Genomic DNA, 24,787 nt, shown 5'->3' on the forward strand with positions numbered 1-24,787 from the left:
TTACGTACTGTATAATAATATACTTGTCTTACCTGAGTTATCTACTGGACCACTCTTAATATGCCCAGGATCAATTATTGTGGATAGTTTATTTTCTTTGTGTATTTGACTACTTCCAAGATACTCTTCCTTAATTTCAATCTTAGATTCCATAGCTAACAAATCAAATAAACTTAACACAACACAAACCGCTCGGTCGGTGATAAGATACAAACTGTAAAGTATAATTTTTTATCAATTTCCTTTATTATATCCAAATCCAACGACAAAAATACACAGCAGACAGGAGTAATTAATTTTATACATCAGTGAAATTTAGTGAAAAGTGAAAATGAATGAGAAAATATTGGATGTCAATGTCATTTCAAGTCATTTGTCATATACAATAATAGGCCATTTCAAGAATTTGACGTGTATGTCACTGCTGGGAGGCAATTAATTAACTTTTTTATTTCGCTGTGTCTAGGTACACGCTAACGTGTACGCAAATAAAAAATTGGGTACACGCGAAACGTCATCAAGTCAGTGACGTTACTATAGGGCTTTTCATTCACAGTCATTTGTTTCGAGCTTCTGTCATGTGTCACATAATATTACTATATCTACGTCATACGCCACCTTTACTTTACAAGCCATGAAGAGAAAAAGGCAACGTCGCAATTGATGACGTCGGTAGTCTGACTTTCGGACTACCGCTTTCGAAACTACGATTTTAAAGTACAAATTCTAGTAAAATCTATAGTATTTTTTGAGTCGAACAAGAAAATATTATTAATTAGAAGTTTGTACAAAATAATATTAAAAGTAATTCCTTGTAAGTAACGTTTATTATACAAAAAAAAAAACCAAAAACAAGAATATAAACGGGATTCATTTTTTTCGAATCCTAAGAAAACTAATAAGTATTTTTCAAAAATTTAAACGCAGAGTGAAAGATTACGTTTAGGACCGAGGGCCCAAAATCCCTGAAAACTTCTATGTTTATTTTAATAAGTTACAGGGGTGAAAAACTAAGAAAATTTAGTGTGATTTTTAGTTTCAAATATGTCATTAAAAAAACTTTTTATTCATTCTAAGGGACTTTCGGTCCTCGGTAATACAGTAATCTTCTATTCTGCGTTTAAATTTTTCAAAAATACTTATTAGTTTTCTCAGAATTCGAAAAAAATGATTACATTTAAAATACAGGCGTCAAAATTTTGCATTTTGTTTCTTTCCCCTTAAAGTTTGTCGCACTTATTTAGAAACACCCTGAATTGATAAAGGACAAATCTAGTTGTTAAACATAAGCGAATTAATAAAAAAAAACAGAATGTTAAGAAAACCAGAGTCTATAGTTGGGTTTTAATTTCAGTATTTTATAAATGCCCGGTACACCATAAAAATTTAACTGGTTAGCAACAATATTATTACAGCGGTATTGTTAAAGAATTAGGCTATAACATATTAAAAAAATCACTTAAATCTGCCAACAGCTTTAGGAAATATAAGACATTAAAAATGACAAGATTTTTAAGTGGACGGATTTCTATATGCACGCAAGTTTATATAAAAATATACTATATTGAACTAAAATCATCTTAATAACATACCTTTTAATATTTTTTATAATTTGGATCACGAAATATTGTACAATATTTCAGTTTTTCTGTAAATACAGTGAAAATTATTTAAAAACAAATGAGAACTGTCAGAATTAATCGGTCTACCGATAGATGTTGCCAAGTTTCAACTTCATGGCTTGTTAAGTAAAGGTGGCTATGGCGTTACCAATGATACAAACCAAAGACGTATGACGCAGATAAATTAATATTATGTGACACATGACAGAAGCTCGAAACAAATGACAATCGATGAAAAACCCTATTTAGCGTGCACTGTTACTGGTTTTTTTGCATACATGCTAACTTGAGAATACCGCGAGAGTGGTAAAGAGATTAGTAAATTAGTGTTGATTAGTAATGATATTTCTTATTTTTTATCTGTTTAGTGTTTGTTTTTAAATTAATTATGGAATGTGGACAATTATTTAGTTCTTTTAATTAATTTAACAACATTTTAAAACAGTATGAAAAAGATAAGAGACAAAAATTCGTGGGTAGCAGAAGTGTTAAGATAAAATATACAGGGCGATTGATTAGTGTTATAAAGCTCAGTAGTAAAGTTAGTAACAAAAATTGTAGCAAACTTTGAGCTTCATATTACAAAATTAGTCAGAATGTTACAGGGCGTTCGATAACATAGTGGCAGACCAAACTTACGTTTTTTTTTTTAAATCGAACACCCTATATTTTATTTTATGTTCGAAATCTTCTTAACGTCCCCATCACAAATATATAAAGGTTTATTATGTTATACAGGGTATTTACAAAGTTATAACCAATTTTCTATGAAAATCGTAACAAGTTCATCAACTCCCTGTATAAATAGAAATAAACACAACAGCAGTGGTTTATAAATTGGTGTAGTCGGCAGGGACCCGGACCGTACCGATAAAAACAGAAAACCGAACCGAAACCGATATTTTTTAGTGGATCAGAACCGAAACTGAACCTTTATTTGATATTAAACATAATTTTTGGAACCGAACCGTAACACTTAATTTTTCAAACGGTTTTATCGCTTTTTTTCGGTTTTGTTGTATATAATATTGTTATTTTTGTTTTTGTTAAAGTTATCTAATGCAAACAACTTTGCAGTGTTTTCTACTTTTGTTGATAAATAAAAAATACATTTCAAGATATGTTTCATTATTTTTAAAATCAACTCAAAAACCTTAAAAACTATGTTATAATAATTTCCTCTTTTAATTCTGGTCAACAAATGTTTCTGAAGTTGTTGAGGAAAATAAAATTTTTTGTATTTCAGAATATTGTCAAATATTTTATTTAACTAAATTCATGCCTTTTTAGCAAATTCTAAAATAATAAAATTATTCTATCCATTGTTAACTTTTGCACCTGATCAGGGGTCACTAATAATAATTGATAATCGGTGACAAATCTTTGGAGTTGGTTGTGATGAAATGAATTGAGCCATATTGGTAGGGAAGCCCAAGCGGAGATTTTTGCAGTTACTCGAGGGCGTCAGAAAATCACACTGGGAGAAACCTTGTACTCTGTAAATGTACCCCTACCATATATTCAATCTTAATACAGGGGAGTTCGTTAAGGTGGGTCCGAAAAAAAGATCTACCCTTAGAAAAATTCAAAATTGTCAGATTAAGATATTCAGATAAGTTAAGTACATGCAGAACAGTGTGTATTTAAAAAATCTGACGGTTTGAGCGGGGCGTAAGGAAATGGGTGAGTCACAAAGCTTCACAAGAAAAAAGCGAATATTTCGAGAAATTAACGTCAGATCGAAAAACTAAAAATTACGTGTTCAATATTTTTCAAAAATCTATCGAATGATAACAAACGATACTCCAAGGAGAGGAGTGGGAGGTTAATTTTAAATAGGAACCCCACGATATTTCGCCAAATGAACATCAGATCGAAAAAGTGCAAAATACACGTATTTAATATTTTTGAAAAATCTATCAAATGACACCAAACACGACCCCCAACTGAGGTGGGATGGGGGTTTCTTTAAAATCTTAAATAGAAACCCCCATGTTTTGTTGCAGATTTGGATTCCTTACGTAAAAATAAGTAACTTTTATTGGAGATATTTTTTCGAATTATTGACAGATGGCGTTATAATCAGAAAAAACGATTGTTGGAAATGGAGAATTAAATAAAAAAATGGAAAGTCCCCACTTAAATGAAAAACTTTAGTTAAATTTTTCTGATTTTTGGGACCCAATCTTCACAAACCAATAGGTCCCCATAACGCTCGAGTAACTGCAAATTTAGTATACTTTCCTCACCTACTATATAATATCTTACATAAAATTTTTTTATACACTTAGAGAAATTACACCATATATTTCCTATTTTATCAGACTGTAAAATTGAGAATTTGTAGGAACCGAAAAAAATGGTCAGAACCGAATCGAAATATTTTAACAAAACCGGAACCTTACCGGACCTAAAATTTTGAATTTTACTAGAACCGGAACCGGACCGGAACCTTTTATTTGATTTCGGTCCGGGTCCCTGGTAGCCGGTTCGCTAAACTCAGACACAACTGGCTAGTGATTTTAGTCTGTAATTTTTTGTTTTTTGTCAATTTTGCCAAAATTGACAAAATTACAAAATATTTAGTAATTATTAACTATTATTAGTAATTATTTTTTTGCCAATTTTACCAAATTGGCAAAATTACTTACTAAAATCACTAGCCAGTTGTGTCTGAGTTTAGCGAACCGACTATATAATTAACTTACTTATAAAAAATATTTTAACAGTATTTGGTATTTTGTACATGTCATGTCAACTAAACATTTATTTTGCTAACCTGAATAATATTATATATTATATACTTTTATACAAGGTATACACATTCGCTGTGTCTAGGTACACGCTAACGTGTACGCAAATAAAAAAGTTAGGTACACGCGAATTAAACTTCATCAAGCCAGTGACGTCATTATTTAGCGTGCGCGGTGACTTTATATTTTGGTACACGCTATTTTGATATTTTTAGTGTTTGTTGTTTGTTTGATAGAAAATACTTTATTAAGGGAAGGGGAAGGGAAGCAAAACTATTCAGACGTTTCAAACTTAATTGTAATAAAACAATATGCATATAAAAGTATATATTCAGGTTAGCAAAATAAATATTAGTTAAATGATATATACAAAATACTGCTAAAATAATTTTTATACGTAAGTTAATTATACCAGTTTATATTGGTGTTTATTTTTATTTATACAGCGAGTTGCACTTGTTACGATTTTCATAGAAAATTGGTTATAACTTTGTAAATACCCTGTATAACATAATAAACCTTTATATTTTTGTGATATGGAAGTTAAGAAGATTTCGAACATAAAACAAAATATATAATGTTCCATTTAAAAAACATAAAAGTTTGGTCTGCCACTATATTATCGAACGCCCTGTAACATTCTAACTAATAACTAATTTTAGTAATTTTGTAATATGAAGCTCAAAGTTTGCTAAAATTTTTGATACTAACTTTTATTGCTATCTATTACTATAGCGGATCTACTGAGCTTTATCAGACTAATCAATCGCCCCGTATATTTTATCTTATTACTTCTGCTATCGTTAATCACGAATTTTTGTCTCTTATCTTTTTCATACTGTTTTAGAATGTTGTTAAACTCATTAAAAGAACTAAATAATTGTCCACACTCCATATAGTTAATTTAAAAAAAAACACTAAACAAGTAAAAAATAAGGAAACTCTTTACAAATCAATATTAAAGTGTAAACATAAGGCGATTAGACAAATTCTAACCACACTCTGACACTCGCGATACTTGCAGATACTTAATACCACAGCATACACGCGGCTCAAATTAGCGTGTACCAAAAAAACCCAGTCATAGTACACACTAAATAATGACATCACTGACTTGATGACGTTTAAGCGTGTACCTAACTTTTTTATTTGCGTACACGTTAGCGTGTACCTAGACACAGCGATACACATTTGCTTTACTACAATTAAATTTGAAACTTGAAACATCCGAATAGTTCTGCTTCCCTTCCAAAGGCCCCGTCTCACCATCAAATAATTGACAGTTATTTGATCAAACTTGACAGTTAGTGACACAAAGTGACAGTTAGTATGTATACTTTGTGTCACTAGTCAAGTTTGACTGTCAAGTTTGATCAAATAACTGTCAATTATTTGATCAAACTTGACAGTTAGTGACACAAAGTGACAGTTAGTATGTATAGTTTGTGTCACTAGTCAAGTTTGACTGTCAAGTTTGATCAAATAACTGTCAATTATTTGATGGTGAGACGGGGCCTTAATAAATATTTTTCTATCAAACAAATACTAAACATCAAAATAGCGTGTACCAAAATATACAGTCACTGCATGCGCACGCTAAATAATGACGTCACTGGCTTGATGAAGTTTGTACTTCGTGTAATTCGCGTATTGGCTCCGTGCGTCTCCCCTCTACGTACAGTCACGTGATACGCTGTCAGATTTTGTAAGGACGTTTTAACATTGAGTCTTATGGGATTATTTTGTTAAACTTGAATATTTTATTTTGTACTGATAATAACCGAATACAATTGTTAGAATTCATTAGTTATTAATTTATACTGTAATTTATAGTGCAACAAAATATTTTCTTTTTTTTTAATAAATATTTATTGACATAAACTGCGATAGTGAGGTTATGCATACAAAATCAAACTGATAATCAATATTGGAAAGTGAAGAATTTATAGTGCGTTTTTATTTTCTGTTTATATTAATACATAATATCACTAGCGTGACACGACATTTTTTTAAATGTCTCATTTAAACATACACAAAGCGTCCTTATAAAATTTCAAAAAACCGCCACCATGAGCAGGTCGGTCGATTTTGCTTTGACACTTTGTTAACGCTCGGAGCGAATACCTAACTTTTTTATTTGCATACACGTTAGCGTGTACCTAGACACAGCGTTACTCGCTGTGGACTAGTCCCAGTAGACTGTCCCTAATTGCCTCCCAGCAGTGACATAAACGTCAAAGTCTTGAAATGCCCTATTTGATATGACATATGACATTGACATTCGACATTCAATATATTTTCATTTTATATATATTTTTATTTATATATTATATATTTTCATTTTAGTGATTTTCCATTGATTGTCACCAAATTTTTACTGATGGATGGATAAAATTAATAATAATTACTGCTGTCTGCTGTGTATTTTTGCCGTTGGATTTGGATATAATAAAAGAAATTGGTAAAAAATCACTATTATATATTATATCACCGACGGAGCGGTTTGTATTGTGTTCAGTTTATTTGATTTTTGATTTGTTAGCTATGGAATCTAAGATTGAAATTAAGGAAGAGTATCTTGGAAGTGGTCAAATACACATAGAAAATAAACTATCCACATTAATTGATCCTGGGCATATTAAGAGTGGTCCAGAAGATAACTCAGGTAAGACTAGTACACTAGAACCTCGCAAATCGGAACTAATTGAGGGGACAGCCTGTTCGGATTCCGAAAAGTTCGGATTATCTGAAAGTTAGCCTAACTAATAATTCAAAGCTTTCGTTGTCCTTGATTTTGAGTCGCTGCACCTGTTTCACTCTCTCTCTTCCACCCATCTCAGATTAATGTCACTGATGCAGAACCAATGTCATTGTTTGTGTTTAGTCGCTAATCTCTGGCTAGATTTACAATTTGAAGAAGCTCCATTTTTCCACGCTCCATTACAAGATGACTTCCTAGAAGTCATACAACAAGATGAGAAAACGAAGAAGAAAGTGCAATTACAGAATGGATTGAAGCTGACTACAAGGGGCACCAAGAATTTACGGATGAAGACATTGTAGACTTAGTTCAACCTCAAGGCAACCCTAATGAAGATAAAAAAGCAAGAAAGCGCTGGGTGTGGCTCTACGTTACATGGAGCAGAACTCTGCTGCCTTACCTGTCAATGTAATGTTTATGCGTAAATCGTGTAACTTTGCTGCATCAATTTGCTACACCTCCATGTGTCAGAAGTAAGTGACCGACTTCTTTAAGAATGCTCTTTGGGGCTGCAAATGCTCTCGCAAGAGTGTGGACAATATTTTTGGACTTAAGTTGACTACAAGACAACCGACATAAAAGCACTACATATCAAGTACGTATTCATTTTTAAGAAATTTGAAATGTCAAAGACGTGTTAATTCTAAATTGTTTAATTTACTGGTTTTAGGAACTCTTTATAATCATGTTTTTAAATTTTTTTCACTTTCTGTTTGTTTGGATTGCCAAACGTTCAGATTTGCGGGGTTCAACAGTAATAATAATTAGTACTAAGCAATCGAATGTAATTCCTATTTTTTATTAGTTATGGCTGTAAAAACTGAAATTAAGGAAGAGTTTGGTGATGGTGATCCAAGATATGTGGAGAGTCAGGAATCCACCTCCTTTGATCCGGAAGGATTCAAGAATGAACCTGAATTTAATTCAGGTAAGACAATTAAGAAAAATTGGTTCACTAAAAAGTGGGATATTGTTATATTAAGTTTAAATAATACATACACTGCATGTAAACAAAGATTTTTCTTGTTAAAGGTGTTCAAAATGAATCTACTCGTTCCATAGTAACAGTAGGTATATTATTAACATTACTTTTTCGATTATTAGATTTGACTGTGTAGTATATAAATTATTGTAATCACTGAATACATAGATAGTGAAAATATAATCTTATTTAAATTAATAGTCCGGGATCCCAGGCCCATTTATTACTAACAAGATTTTTCGTGAGTGGCTTCATTTTGACAACGCCCAACTTTTTTCCTTACAACAATTTCCGTTTGTGGTAGCGGAGATGAAATATGTGATTTGACGATCCTCAAAAATTTATTACCAACTAGTTGTTTTTTGGTAATTTTCAAGATAATTATCTAAATTAGACGAGCAATTAAAATGCAAGGTTTTATCAAAGAGTCCCTCCTTTCCAGCATGTATGTATTATTAACGAGGTCATGAAAAGTGATTACTAACCACCTGATTCTTTTTTTTTTCCGTTGGTTAGTTAATATTTTCTCAGAAGGGGGCCGTCCATACAAGTGTCACAATACACGTGATATAGTGGGTCTTAAGTCTTAAACCTCACAATGTATCACCAAGGGGAAGGGGGGGGGGGTTAAAAAGTGCCAAAGACATCACGTGATTAATAAAGATCAGATAGAATCAGAAACGAAGAAATAAGAGAAAGAGTAAGTAGTTAATATTTATATAATTTAACACCCACATTGTCCTACAAATTTATTTATTTTATTTTTTTATTTATTAAATAGACGGGTTCACCCCATTACAACATTATAATAACATTATACTTTTAATCTAATTTATCTTATAACTACACTCTAAAATACAATACTTAGAAATAATTCTAGAGTTTACTATAAATCATGGTTTTACATTGATTTAAACTCAAATTAAAAGGATCTATATCACAGTAACTATTTAAAAATCTTAAGGCCCTATTTAAATCTATTTAAAATCTTATCAAATGGATTATTGCAGACATAATTGGTAGCATGAAAGTTTATATGAAAAAGTTCAAAAGATCTTATAGTCTATGCTGTGGAATATTGAAGCTTATTTTACTTAAATGTTCCGGACATTGAATTAAATTATTTAATAATTTATAAATAAATACAGAATCAAACTGAATTCGTCTGTTATAAAGTGTTTTTAGATTTAATCTAACTAATGTTAGATTTAATCTCATTTTTTGTCTATATTTGCAACTGGGATTCCCATTTTGTAACCGCAATACATAAGAAACTTATTCTGAACTTTCTCAATGGAATTGATATACTGGTCGTACATAGGAGACCAGACTAGCATGCCATATTCTACACTAAAAAAGAAAAAAATTAGGTCACTAGATGAATAATACACGTTTGATGCCTCGAATTTCCTCAATCTGTTGTCCGATTTGAGTGATTTTTTTAGTATCTTATAGCTTTATTATTTAAGAAACTCAATGTATTAATATTGTTGCCAGACAGGTAAATGTCATTTTATACCGGGTGTAGCAATCATACTGTGTTTTTTCCTTAAAGTTCGGAACACTCTGTGGAATTTTATAACATAGATAAAATATTCAAATTAAAACTCAATTGTAGCCTTAGGTTTTCTAATATTTTCTTTTTTGATTCATTTGCTTATGTTGCATAATAAAAAAGTTAGTTATTTTAACAACTAGCCATGTTCTTCGTCAATACAGGGTGTTTCTAAATAAGTGTGACTAACTTTAAGGGGTAATTCTGCATGAAAAAATAATGACTGTTTGCCTTATAGTCATATGTCCACAAATGCTTCTTTTACGAGATACGGGATGTTGAATTTTTTCTTACAAACTGACAGTTTATTTGTTGCTCTAAAACGGGTTGAAATATGCAAATGAAATTTGATAGGTTTTAAGAGGTAGTTATTGCGCATTTTTTGACATAAAAATAAAAATTTTATATTCACCAGTGGTGTGCATATGGGTATAAATATTTTAGATACATCACATATGCACGCCAATGGTGAATATAACATTCATAATTGTATGTCAAAAAATGCGCAATAACTACCTCTTAAAACCTACCAAATTTCAGTTTCATACCTCAACCGGTTTTAGAGCAACAAATAAACCGTCAGTTTGTAAGAAGAAATTCAACATCCCGTATCTCGGAAATGAAGCATTTGTGGACATATGTTTATAAATCAAACGGTCATTATTTTTTCATGCAGAATTACCCCTTAAAGTTTGTCGCATTTATTTAGAAATACCCTATATTGATGAAGAACATGGCTAGTTGTTAAACTATCTAACTTTTTTATTATCTAACATAAGCAAATGAATCAAAAAAGAAAATGTTGAGAAAGTCTAAGGCTACAATTGAGTATTAATTTCAATATTTTATCTATGCTATAATATTCCACAGAGTGTTCCGAACTCTAAGGAAAAAACACAGTATGATTTTTACACCCGGTATAAAATGACATTTACCTGTCTACCAACAATATTAACACATTGAGATTCTAAAATAATAAAGCTATAACATACTAAAAAAATCACTCAAATCAGACAACAGGTTTAGGAAATTCGAGGCATCAAACGTGTATAATTCATCTAGTGACCTAAATTTTTTGCCCGTCAGTGTAGTTGAGAGCGTACAAGAGAACAATATACAACTTTCGTTACATCAATTGGGAACTCACTACAGTTTCTCAATGTTAAACCAAGAAGTTTAAGACCTTTCAATGTAATCTGTGAAATATGGTCATTGAAATTAATGCTTTCATTAAAAGTGATGCCCAGGCCTAGGTCTCTAACTTGATTTTTATACAGGGTGAGTCATGAGGAACTGTACATACTCCTACCTCGTATAGAGGCTCCTATGGGGAATAACAAATGACCATTAAAAAGTGTCTGCTCCCATTGTTTAATAATATACAGGGCGAGTTTCGCATTTTGACAGAAATTTTTATTCGTCATAATTTTTGAACAGTCAGATCGATGTGTCTCTTATTTTGGCCAATCGTTACACTATTACCACCTAATCAACTAATTTATTCAAACTAGAAAAAAATCAGGTCCGGCTTTAAAAAAATTAGTTCGTTTGGGTCTTAGAAAAAATTTCACCCTGTATACGCTTTTTGAAAACTCTAATATGAATTTTACAAATTAGACAAATAGGCAATTAAAATGGCATATTTATTTTTTTCCGCACACGATTACTTAATTTTTTATAAAAAAAATCAAATTACACTATGAATTAAAAGTTTGGTAAAGTGAACCATAGATTTAAAAAAAACTTTTATTACAAAAATTAATTTTTTTGCACAAATAAGTAATTTATGTTACCATCCAATCGACTAATTTATTCAAACTAGAAAAAAATCAGGTCCGGCTTTAAAAAATTAGTTCGTTTGTGTCTTAGAAAAAATTTCACCCTGTATAAGCTTTTTGAAAACTCTAATATGAATTTTACAAATAAGAAAATAGGCAATTAAAACGGCATATTTATTTTTTTCCCCACACGATTACTTAATTTTTTATTAAAAAATCAAATTTGTCAAAATCGGAATTTTGACCTAAAAATAAAAAAAAAATTAACTCACGGTTTAACTCGCTACAACTCTGTTCCATTTTAATATTTTTTTTCTGAAATTTTTACAGCACATACCTCTTACCATTGTGAAGACTATGAAAATTGTTGTAGACTTTCAGTCTTCTTCTTGTAAAAGTTGCAAACTTGTAAATCGCAAAAATTAGGTGGAAAAATTTAAAATTTATCAATTTGATCACGTCTATGTTAAACTATAGAGTCCAAAAGAAGTGTTATTGGAAGTTTTAGATCTAGACGTATTATAGAAAAAAAAAATGGTAAAACTTTTAATTTTAAGAAAAACGTTGTTTTTGTAAATTAATTTTTGTAAAAAAAATTAATTTTTTTAAATCTATGCAAAAACTTTGCCAAACTTTTTATGCATAGTCAAATTTGATTTTTTAATAAAAAAGTAAGTAATCGTGTGGGGAAAAAAATAAATAAGCCATTTTAATTTTAATATTTTAATAAAACGTATACAAGGTGAAATTTTTTCTAAGACCCAAACAAACTAATTTTTTAAATCCGGGCCTGATTTTTTTTCTAGTTTGAATAAATCAGTTGATTGGGTGATAACATAAATTAAATATTTGTTAAAAAAAATTCGTTTTTGTAATAAAAGTTATTTTTTTTAAATCTATGGTTCACTTTACCAAACTTTTAATAATTATTCATAGTCAAATTTGATTTTTTTTTATAAAAAATTAATCGTGTGGGGAAAAAACAAATATGCCATTTTAATTGCCTATTTGTCTAATTTGTAAAAATCATATTAGAGTTTTCAAAAAGCGTATACAGGGTGAAATTCTTTCTAAGACAAAAACGAACTTATTTTTCAAATCCGGGCCTGATTTTTTTCTTGTTTGAATAAATCAGTGGATTGGTGGTAACATAAATTAAATATTTGTTCAAAAAAAATTAATTTTGGTAATAAAAGTTAATTTTGTTAAATCTATGGTTCACTTTACAAAACTTTTAATTCATAATCAAATTTGATTTTTTTATAAAAAAATTAAGCAATCGTGTGCGGAAAAAAATAAATATGTTATTTTAATTACCTATTTGTCTTATTTGTAAAATTCATATTAGAGTTTTCAAAAAGTTTATACAGGGTGAAATTTTTTCTAAGACCCAAACGAACTAATTTTTTTAAAGCCGGACCTGATTTTTTTCTAGTTTGAATAAATCAGTTGATTAGGTGGCAATAGTGTTACGATTGACCAAAATAAGAGACACATCGATCTGACCGTTCAAAAATTATGACGAATACAAATTTCTGTCAAAATGCGAAACTCGCCCTGTATATTATTAAACAATGGGAGCAGACACTTTTTAATGGTCATTTGTTATTCCCCATAGGGGCCTCTATACGAGGTAGGAGTATGTACAGTTCCTCATGACTCACCCTGTATCTTATGTTCATAAGTTAGTTTATGTCATATTGTTTATTCCCCCTAAAAAAAACTGATATAATAGCATTTATTGATATTTAATGTAAGATTATTCTGTATACTTCAGTCCATAACCTGTCAATATCCTTTTGCAATAATATGTATGTCAGCTATAGATTTTATACATTAAGTCGTCTGCAAAAAGTAAAACTGATGATTCAAGATTATCAGAAATATAATTGTAAAGAGATTAAATAGTAATGGTGAACAGTGGCCTCCTTTGGGGACACCTGACAAAACCTCAAAAGATTCAGATAGGAAATTAAATAGTTTCACCCTTTGTTTTCGATCCTTTAAAAAACTTGATATCCATTCTATGGTCTCCTTAGTAAAATCTTAAATTTAGGAGTTTTGCAAGCAAAATGTTGAAATTGACTCTGTCGAAAGCCTTGGAGAAGTCAGTGTAGACTGAGTCTACTTTTCCTCTCCAATGCCTCCAACAGATCCATTTCATACACTGCCAAGTTAGTAATAATGCGTAAGCTGCAAACCCATGTTGAACCACAGATAATAATTCTTTACATTGCCAATATAGTTGATTGTATACTATTTTATCGAATAACTTTGGTATTGCTGATTGCTTAGAGATACTACGCTAATTTTTTACATTATTTTTGTCACCAGCTTTAAAAATAGTTGACACATAGCTTTCTTTCCATCTAGTAGGGAAGGAACATGTAAGCAAAGATAAATTAAACAGTAGATATATTGATGTGGATATTGTAAATGAACGTTTCAAAAAATAATTTTGAATATTATCTGGTCCCGTTGAAAAAGAGTTTCTGAGTTGACATATACCATCATAAATATCAGAGATTTTAATAGTATACAAAGAAATATCTGCTCTTGAACATGAGTCTGCTTTGGGCAATCGGCATGTTGATGAATCATATACACTAGCAAAATATTCGGCAAACAAGTTAGCTATGTTTTGGGCATTATCTGCCATTTGGTTATCAAGGTACGTGTGATTTGGAACTTGTTTGATTTTTTTTTATCATTAATATATCTCCAGGAAGGTGCTGGATTATCTTTCAGGTTGTTACCAATAGTTTTGATATAATTAGAGTGACATTTTTGAGTTTCTATTTTACATTTAGATCTTAAGTCAGAAAATATCAAGTAATATGCTTCAGACTTTGTTTGTAAATATTTTTTGGTACTACGGTTCTTTTCATGAGCATTTTTCAGTGCGTCACAAATGATAGAAAAAAGGTTAGTCCGTGATAAATACACATTTATGACATTTATTCTAACATGACATTTTAGTTAAATCTGACAGTTGTCACATTTTATTTGCAATTTGGTATAAAAACAAATCAATGGTGTTTATTGCATTTATAAAATGGTATTTTCTTTGATTTGTATAGTCTTATAAATTGTACAGATTACATTTTTTTTTATATAGAATAATATAATATTATTTAATATTATATTATTAGCGCCATCTATTGACAACTAGATTAAATGTTATAAATGTCACCGACGAAATGTAATCAGAGACGTGCGTTTTTTTCTGTCACATACAATTTAATGCGTTAGAGAGAAATCGAAAAACTGTGACGCACTGAAAAATGCTCATGAAAAGAACCATAGTTATCTTTGAAATTATTAAATTTTTTAAATATAGGGAAAACTATTTTGGAAAGTTAGAGGTTTTAATGAGTTTTCTTGGAATAAACTGATTAAAGACAACATGTAGAGTTTCATAAAACTTTTGTACAGCAGACTCAATATCTAATTCATAAGAGAAGTTGTCCCAATTAATACCTGCCAAATAATTATTTATCGCTATACAATTACCATCTCTGAAGTCAAAATAGTATTCTTCATAAGGTTAATTTTAGTAGTACTTCTTCTTCTTTACGTGCCATCTCCGCGACGAAGGTTGGCAATCATCATTGCTATTCTCACTTTCGACACTACAGCCCGAAAGAGTTCAGTTGAGCTGCATCCAAACCATTCTCTGAGATTTCTCAGCCAGGACATTTTTCTCCTACCTATGCTGCGCCTTCCTTGAATCTTTCCCTGCATAATTAATTTTAGGAGTTCATATCTGTCACCACGTGTTATATGACCCAAGTATTGAAGTTTTCTTATTTTGATGGAATCCAGTATCTCCCTGCTGTTTTATATTCTCCTTAGTACTTCCTCATTGGTTATTCTGTCTGTCCAGGAGATTCTCAGCATTCTTCGATACGTCCACATCTCAAATGCTTCCAATCTATTGAGGCATTGTTTATTGAGAGTCCATGTCTCCATACCATACAAAAGAACAGAAAATACATAACATTTTAGTACTCGCTTTCTAAGATCTAGGCTGAGGTCTCTACTACACAATATTTGTTTCATATTAGTGAATGCACTTCTAGCCTTTTCTATTCTAATTCGGATTTCTTTGGTATAATCGTTTGTTTCATTAATGTTCGTCCCTAAATAGTTATAATTCTGAACTCGTTCTATCGTCTTATTATTTACGTGTAGATTGATGTTTCTAATATTTTTCTTTGATATAACCATGAATTTCGTTTTCTTTATGTTTAGTGACAGACCAAATTCTTCACTTGTTGCAACAACCTTATTTAAAATTCTTTGTAGATCTGTAATAGTTTCTGCTATTAGTATTGTGTCATCGGCGTATCTAATTTCACATATGGGTAGGCCATTTATTTTTATGCCTGCTACTTCATCTTCTAATGCTTTTTTGAATATTTCTTCTGAGTATGCATTAAACAGTGATGGCGACAAGACACAGCCCTGTCTAACGCCTCTTTTGATTTTTATTTTATTGGTGTTTAAATTATTTATTCTTATGACAGCTTCTTGTTCTAATACAGATTATTTATTATTCTTATATCCCGAGTGTCGATGTTCTTTGTTCTCAGTAGTTTTATTAACGGATTATGTTTCACCGTATCGAATGCCTTATTATAATCTAGGAAGCAGACATAGATGTCCTGGTTTACATCTAAACATCTCTGTATTAGCACATTTACTGCAAATAATGCTTCTCTGGTTCCTTGAGCATTTCTAAATCCGAACTGAGTTTGTCCAATGTCTTGTTCTAACTTTTTGTATATTCTACGATGAATAATCTTTAGAAATACTTTGAGTATGTGGCACATTAGACTGATGGTACGGTGTTCGCAACATTGTCTGTCGTTTCTCTTTTTCGGTATAGTCACGAATGTTGATAGAAGCCATTCTTTAGGTAATATACCTGTTCTGTATATGATATTAAATAATTCGACAATTACATACAGTCGGAAAAATGAAAGAATACCCATGAACGAACATATAAAACACGCTGTATTTTCCTGTCACCGTGTCACAAAGAAAATTGTCCAGTGCAAGTACATGTAACAATAATTATTACATGTACTTGCGCTGGCCAATTTTTAGTGTGACACTATGACAGGAAAATACAGCGGTTTTATATGTTCGTTCATGGGTATTCTTTCATTTTTCCTACTGTATATATTGCAGTCGGCTATAAGTTGCAATATTTCTGTCGCTATTTCGTCCGGTCCTACAGCTTTCCCAGTTTTCAGTTCTTTAATGGTGTGTTTTACTTCACTTTCCGTTATTTCTGGTCCAGTCTCTTCAACGAAATATTCGTTTTCTATTGTGCCTCGGTTGTCGTTAAACAGCTGTTCTATATAGTTTGTGCATACCAACAATTTGTTTTCTGTATCCATTACTATGTCTCCATTTTCATCAACTAGTATATTTTGTTTGTATTCTGGTTTTCTAGTTAATTCTTTTATTTTCCTGTGTACATTAAAGCTGTCATGTTTATGTTGTAGCGTTTCTATTTCGTCACATTTTTCTTTTAACCAATTTTCTTTTGCTATGCGAATTTGTCGCCGTATTTCGTTTTGTGTTTGCTGGTATAACGATTTATTTTTGTCCTTATATGCTCTTCTTTTGTTCATTAAGTTTAGTATTTCGTCTGTCATCCCATCTTTTTTCTTTTCTTTGGGTTTGCGTAGATACTTTTTTGAAGGTTCTATTAAGTCAGCCTTTATTTTTTCCCAGTTTTTGTTGATATTTTCTTCACTGTATTCCCCCTCAATCTGTACGGTGTTTAGACGTTCGTTAATTCTTTCTTTGATATTTTCTCTAATTTCTGGATTTCTTAGAGCACTTATATCAGTTCTTTCTTCTTTTGCTGTTTTCTCTATTCTTTTCATTTTAATTTTCATGTGAGCTACTAAGAGATTATGATTATATGATATATCTGCTCCAGGTTGTGTTTTGACTGCTGTAATACTATTCCGATATCTTTCTTTGATCATGATATAATCTATTTGATTTCTCATTATCTGATGTTCATTATCTCTTGGCGATATCCACGTGTACAAACGTCTATTAGGTAATTCAAAGAACGTGTTTGTAACAATCATATTATTATCTTGGCAGAATTGTATCAACCTATCTCCTCTTTGATTTCTATCACCTAATCCAAAATTTCCCACTACGTTACTTGTGCTACCCTTTCCAATTTTGGCGTTTAGATCACCCATTATTACTGTGACGTCACGGGCTTTGGTAGTTCTCAATGTCTCTTGAATTTGTTCATAGAACGATTCCACCTCTTCGTCATCTTTTTCGGCCGTTGGGGTATAGACTTGAATGAGGTTTATTTTTCTGTCTGTCGTTTTTAGTTGTAGTAGCATAACTCTTTCGGAAAAAGGTAGAAAATTCGGGACGTGTTGTGAGACTTCATTGTTCAGTATTATTGCTACGCCATGTCGATGTTGTGTGTCATTATTCCCAGAATAGTATATCGTATGGTCTCTAACTTGACATTTTCCATTTCCTATCCATCGGGTTTCACTTATTCCTAAAATATTGATGTTAACTCTTTTCATTTCTTGGATTACATTGTGTGTTTTTCCGGATTCGAACATGCTGGTTACATTCCACGTTCCAATTTTAAATTCACGGTCTGCTTTTTTCTGTTTCTGGCAGGGATTTTGCTGGTTGACGACCTGAAAAGCCCTGACTCCTTTCCTGCCGGATCTTGGTCTCCGCTACCCATGATCAGTACCCGTCTGCTTACTCTGTCTTCTCATTTCATGATGATTCGACTAGGGATATCTTACGACTTTAATACAGTGGTTTCCCGTTGCCTTCTGTATTCTTATGCCGTTGACTAATATCTTAGCTCATCCGCCTTTAGGGCCAGTTTCCCAACCCCAGGACAAATGAGTGCCCTACCACTTACCAACTCATCCGCCCGAAGCCGTTGGTCAGTAAGTGGGGGATTGCTTATACCGGCAATCACTCGGACGCCAGAGCCTCGTTAGTTATCTAGCAGGATGTACCAGATGACCATGATCTTGATCATCACACGAGCAGGTGAGGTTGACTTTTGGATAGGAGTGGCTATACGTTGCGCGTCACTATCCCTTACATTAGTAGTACATAAAAGATCAAATGTGTAAGCTATATGATTATTATGTAAAGGCATTGGAAGGTTGTACAGCTGGTTCTACTTTGACTTCAGATATGTTTGTAAACATTAAATTGTGTAGTGCGTTGTCCTGGTCCTACGTTCAAAAGTTGTTAATACCACAAGACCATTTTTTTTATTAGTAACTGTAGGACAAAGGTGTAATGTAACACGTGGTAGGGTTCTTAGGTTAACTTTGGAGGAGAGGTTATAATGAAAAAACTTGTATTTATCGTGTCTAGATTCAGAATGGTTTTATTTCCGCTACCTTATACTTGTCGCTGTCACGTCACTCTAACAATATTACCAACTTGAGTGCGTTCCGAACACTACCTATTTACATACATCACATCCCTCTCTTTTTATAATGACAAAATAAACATAACTTTCTTTAACAAATCTTTTAATAAACATTTATAAATTTCCACAATTGTTTCATACATCATTTACCCTTTATTTTATAATAAAATTACTTATAAATCTAGTCTATCAGGTTTTTTAACAATTCGACCTGAAGAGGTTTGTGGAAGTAAGTTTATTGGAGAGTGATGATCAGAATGATTATCAGAGACACTTTCAAGATTTTGGGACTCACTATTGTTTGTTTTTTAACCAAGAGGAGTGATTCAAATTTACCGCGCCGTAATGCTTGTTTCTAATTGGTCCAACCGCGGGCAAGTTTACTCCACTGTTATTAACTTTTGACACTAATGACATTTCTGAAATTTTGGAACTTCCGTCATTTTATAGGTTAATTAAGTATATCGGCGATTTTTTGTGTTTTCTGCATTATTCCTTTAATTTGTAGATTTTTAGTCCGCTTTTATATAAAAACAGTTGTTTTTAGAACTCTTTAGCGATGTGTTAGTATAATATAATATGTATGGATTATCATCGAAAGCTGATATGATCAACCAAAAAAGAAGATGAATTTGGTGACGTTTCTAGTAACTTTCTTGGGTGTGAATCTGTCTTTTTAGTTTACTCCTCTTGGTAAAAAAATCAACTATAGTTTCAGATTCGTTATCTGTATGTTCATCGTCAGAAGTTGCAGGAATGCGAGCTAAAATTGTCTATTTCTTGCAATTTCCGACCCAGAATCTCTTAATTTAATCGAGTAGGTTTTATCTCTTAATTTATGTGTGATAAGACCTTCTCTCAATTTGTTTTTATCTTTAATATAAACTTTTTCATTATTTTTAAACGGTTTTAAATTTATTGTACCTCTATTAGCCACTTTTTATTGCACAAGTTCTTACAGCAAGAACTTCTGCAATAAGTTGCAACTAGCTTTCTGCAATAAAGTGATTACACGGTGCAAGTAATTGCATAAACTGACATGAAATGGACAGAAACTTTGACATACCATAAATTTTAGGTTATGTTGTTTTTATAAATTAAAAATGTAATTTTTTGAGTAGATATATTAGATTAAAAATGTTAGATTATAATTTGAGAAAATTATAATATGTATTATGTATAACAAAATCAATTAATACCTAATGCAAGTATACCTATAATACATTATTCGTTTATAAAAGGAAACAAGTTGTTGTTGTTAAATACAAAAGAAATAAAAATAGAATATAGTTTCTTTAATCCCTATGTTGCATAATTAAAGTTATCCACCAGAATAATGTTATCTGTGAAGTGTGAAATTAGTAAAAAGTTCCTCTAGTTTTGTCAAAAATTGTTTAGTTTGAAATTTAGGATAACAGAATGTCAAAACAAACAGTGTAGCCTTAAAAGTTACTAAAAATATAACCAAATTGCAGAAAAAATTGCATGAAAAATAGGACATGTTCTATTTAGCTGCAACTTCTTGCTGCAAGAGGTTGCAGCTTTTCTGTGCAATTCGCGTATGACACGATGCAATTTCTATTGCTGCAAGAAATTGTGCAATTAATTGCGCAATTAGTTGCATTGTGTAAAGTGGCTATATCATACAAAGCTTTTTGAATGTTTTGTCTTTTCTGAAAATTGCTGATCACTATTTTAGCATTACATAATTTTGGTTTTAGAATTTTGTCAGTGGTGGGAATCTGTGTTCTAAGTACTAGTGACATTAAAAGTTGAGATGGTGATGGTAAATTTGAACCAATTGGTATATTTCTAATAGCCACTTTACACGATGCAAGTAATTGCGAAATTTATTGCACAAGTTCTTGCAGCAAGAACTTCTGCAATAAGTTGCAACTAGCTTTCTGCAATAAAGTGATTACACGGTGCAAGTAATTGCATAAACTGACATGAAATGGACAGAAACTTTGACATACCACAAATTTTAGGTTATGTTGTTTTTATAAATTAAAAATGTAATTTTTTGAGTAGAGTTATCAGATATACTTATTAGATTGAAAATGTTAGATTATAATTTGAGAAAATTATAATATGTATTATGTACCTATAACAAAATCAATTAATACCTAATGCAAGTATACCTATAATACATTAGATATTCATTTACAAAAGGAAACAAGTTGTTAAATACAAAAGAAATAAAAATAGAATATAGTTTCTTTAATCCCTATGTTGCATAATTAAAGTTATCCGCCAGAATAATGTTATCTGTGAAGCGTGAAATTGGTAAAAAGTGCCTCTAGTTTTGTCAAAAATTGTTTAGTTTGAAATTTAGGATGACAGAATGTCAAAACAAACAGTGTAGCCTTAAAAGTTACTAAAAATATAACCAAATTGCAGAAAAAATTGCATGAAAAATAGGACATGTTCTATTTAGCTGCAAGAAGTTGCAGCTTTTCTGTGCAATTCGCGTATGACACGATGCAATTTCTATTGCTGCAAGAAATTGTGCAATTAATTGCGCAATTAGTTACATGGTGTAAAGTTGCTATAAGTTGTAGCAATGTTAAATATGTATCTTTACCATCTTTAAGAGATTTTCTTAACGCTTTTTTGTAGGTTTGAATATATCTTTCACTTAGGACTTAGACCATTAGATCTATGATTTTCTGGGCTTGACTTTATGATTTTTAAATTCCCATTCTTGACAAAATTTAACAAATTCATTGGCTGTGTCCACCATCAGCGTAAAATACTTTTGGTATTCCATGACGAGCAAATATCGATTTTAAATGTGTAATTATAGTTGAACTGGTTGTATCGTTCAACAGACAAATTTCTGGATATTTACTATAATAATCTACCACCATTAAATAACTTTTTTGACCTATGTAAAATATATCGGAGCCAACTTCCTCCCAGGGGAGTTTTGGGATATCGTGTGGAGTCAAAGGTCCTCTCTTTGCATTTTCAAATTGTGGGCAAATTGGGCAACCTTTAACTTCATTCTCAATCTCAACTGTCATGGAAGGCCAATATATTGATTGTATTGCTAACATTTTAAATTTATTTATTCCTTGATGGCCATAGTGAATTCTTTTTAACATTTCTTTCCTCATTGCATAAGGAATTATAATTTGACTATTCCTCATCAGCAAACTGTCAAATAAGGTTATTTCATCTTTAATCTTAAAAAATACTTTTAAATCTTTATGTACATTATTTAATTGTTTTGGCCAACCTTTTTTGATGAAAGTCTTTAGATCAATTAAATTTTTGTCTTTGCTAGTCTCTTCTTTGATTTTTTGCAGTTGATTATTTGAAACATTAATGTTTAATCTTACTAAACAAATTTGTGATTCTAGTTCAATATCTAAATCATTCTTTATTACAGGCAATTCCGAACAACATCTCGATAGCGTATCAGCTATATATAATTCTATAATTCTTTCCCTTTTTTATACATCAGATTATAATCATACCTCTGCAATTTAAATAACATTCTTTGAAGTCGTGGTGGCGCATTCATTAAGTGTTTCTTTACTATGGATGGTTTGTGATCAGTTTATATATCAAACTTGGAAGCATATATATAATTATGAAATTTCTCACATACAACCAGAACTCGCAAGAAGTTCTTTTTCAATTTGTGCATAATTTTGTTGTGTTAAAGTCTTTGATATGTAAGCTACTGGTTGACCTTTTTGTAAAAGTACAGCTCCTATTGAGTCTTTTGAACAGTCAACCGATATTAAACACTTTTCATTTATATCAAAATGTCTTAATACTGGGCTTTTTGAAATTATTTCCTTAATTTTACTAAAACATTTATCATGTTTATGTAACCAATGCCATTCTACATTTTCGTTAATTAATTCCCTAAGGGGTGCGGTTAAGTCTGACAAATTTTTTATGTGTTTAGACAAATACGTTATCATTTCTAATAGTCTCTGTATGTCTTTTTTATTTTCTGGCTTTTCCATATCTTGAATGGCTTTAATTTTATCACTATCAACAGTTTGACCATCTTTATTGTAATTAAATCCTAAATTTATATTTTTGACACCAAAACTACATTTTTCATAATTAAATTTGACATTATTTATCCTAGCTCTTTCTAAAACTTAATATAAACATTTATCATGTTGTTGTTTTGATGAGCCATAAACAATTAAATCATCAATATATGTTTCTACACCCTCCATATTAAATATTTTACTGAATCTTTTGTGAAATACCTCACTTGCTGAACTAATGCCATAAGGCAGTCTTAAAAATTTATATCTACCATAGCAAGTGTTAAAAGTACATAATTTACTACTTTCATCATCAAGTTTTATGCTCCAAAATGTTTTTGAGGCATCAAGCTTGCTGAAGTAAACGTTACCTTTCAAATTTGCAGCTATTTCATCAATCATATGGAGTTGAAAGTGCTCTCTTTTGATAGCTTTATTCAAGTCTCTAGGATCTATACAAACTCTTATGGAATTATTTTTTGGTTTTCTTACCAAGAGTATAGAGTTGACCCAATCTGTAGGTTCATCAACCTTCTCAATTATTCCATTTTTCTCCATTTCAGCTAATTCAAGTTTTAGTTTATCTTTTAACTGTAGTGGGATCTTTCTTGGAGGATGTATAACTGGTTGTGCAGTTTCATTTAGCACGATTTTGTATGGCTCATCCAATCAGCCTATACCTGAAAAAACTTCTTTAAATATTTCTTTCACATCAGAGTAATCATTTTTAAATGTAACTTCTCTAGAAAACAAATTATTTTCAGAAAGCTTTACATGTAGGAAGACCTAATACCGTTGGTGAATTAATTTCTACCACATAAAACATTATGTTGTACATGTTATCTTGATATTTGCATTCTAAACTACATTTTCCAATGACCCTAAGTGTTTCATTCGAAAATGTTGTTAACCTGCAGTTTGTTTTCTGTAGTTCAACATTAACTTCTAGAGAATTTAACTTATTTATTGATATTACGTTTGCTATTGCCCATGTATCTAATCTACAGCTTAATTTATGCATGTTAACTTTAAAATTTATCATGAAATCATCATCAAAATTGCTATTTTCAGTATTTACCAAGCCTATAAACAAATCATCTGATTCTGAATCATCTACATATTTAATTTGTTTTTGAAAACATGCTTTTGCGTAATGCCCTATTTTATTACATGAATTACACTTAGCTTTATATGCATTGCAGGGTTGGCTTCTGTGCTCCATTCCACATCTACTGCACCCTGAACTGCTTCCAGATTTACCATTGAACTGGCTGTCTTGGGACTTCGAATTAGTTGGATTAACTCTTCTGTGTTCCCACTGGGCTCTATTTGCATATTTCTTATTGAAGTTTCTTTTCTTTATGTAGTGTACCTCCTCTGACTTCATTTTTTCAGACTGGATTTTCGAACTTTCTATACTTTTACACAGATTGATTGCTTTTTCCAAGCTCATCTCATCTTCTTCTAATAGTCTCTGTCTCATCGTTTCATCTGCTACCCCACAAGTTATGCAAGTCTTAATCAGACTGTCCTCCAAATTCTCTAGCTCACAATTTTTTGCCTTGTTTATTGGGACCGTGCAAGTTCGGCAAAGCGACCTCTATTTCTACGCTATGTACTTTTATTCGCACTTTCAATTATATTGGCCAATTATATCAATATTGTGGAGCAATATATAATTTTTCTGCTTCAATGACAGAAGGTATGAAATATACGTCAATTTGACAATTTCAATTGACAATATGAATTATTTGAGATAGTTGCAATATTTCTCCGCGACTCGCGCACGGTCGTTTCTCGTTTCCCTTCCAAGTACTTGCACACCGCGAATAATATCTGTTATAAATTTGTC

General features: G+C 31.3%; 2 protein-coding genes across 8 annotated transcripts in view; one reads left to right on the forward strand and one right to left on the reverse strand.

Annotated features, from left to right (window-relative positions):
* Positions 1-363, reverse strand: part of LOC126890700 (zinc finger protein 227-like) — a 134,549-nt gene extending 134,186 nt beyond the window's left edge. For all 6 annotated transcript variants that reach the window (XM_050659861.1, XM_050659858.1, XM_050659857.1 and 3 more), the window contains exon 1: positions 33-363. In XM_050659861.1, the coding sequence (XP_050515818.1) occupies positions 33-153 (121 nt within the window). In that variant the 5' untranslated portion in view covers positions 154-363. The remainder of the gene's footprint in view (positions 1-32) is intronic.
* A 6,357-nt stretch (positions 364-6,720) lies between these two features.
* LOC126890707 (zinc finger protein 570-like) overlaps positions 6,721-24,787 on the forward strand; it is a 95,640-nt gene continuing 77,573 nt past the window's right edge. For both annotated transcript variants that reach the window (XM_050659873.1, XM_050659874.1), the window contains exons 1-2: positions 6,721-7,040; positions 7,942-8,064. In XM_050659873.1, the coding sequence (XP_050515830.1) occupies positions 6,920-7,040; positions 7,942-8,064 (244 nt within the window). In that variant the 5' untranslated portion in view covers positions 6,721-6,919. The remainder of the gene's footprint in view (positions 7,041-7,941; positions 8,065-24,787) is intronic.

The sequence above is a fragment of the Diabrotica virgifera genome, chromosome 8 (assembly GCF_917563875.1).
Source record: "Diabrotica virgifera virgifera chromosome 8, PGI_DIABVI_V3a".
Taxonomy (NCBI): Eukaryota; Metazoa; Arthropoda; class Insecta; order Coleoptera; family Chrysomelidae; genus Diabrotica; species Diabrotica virgifera.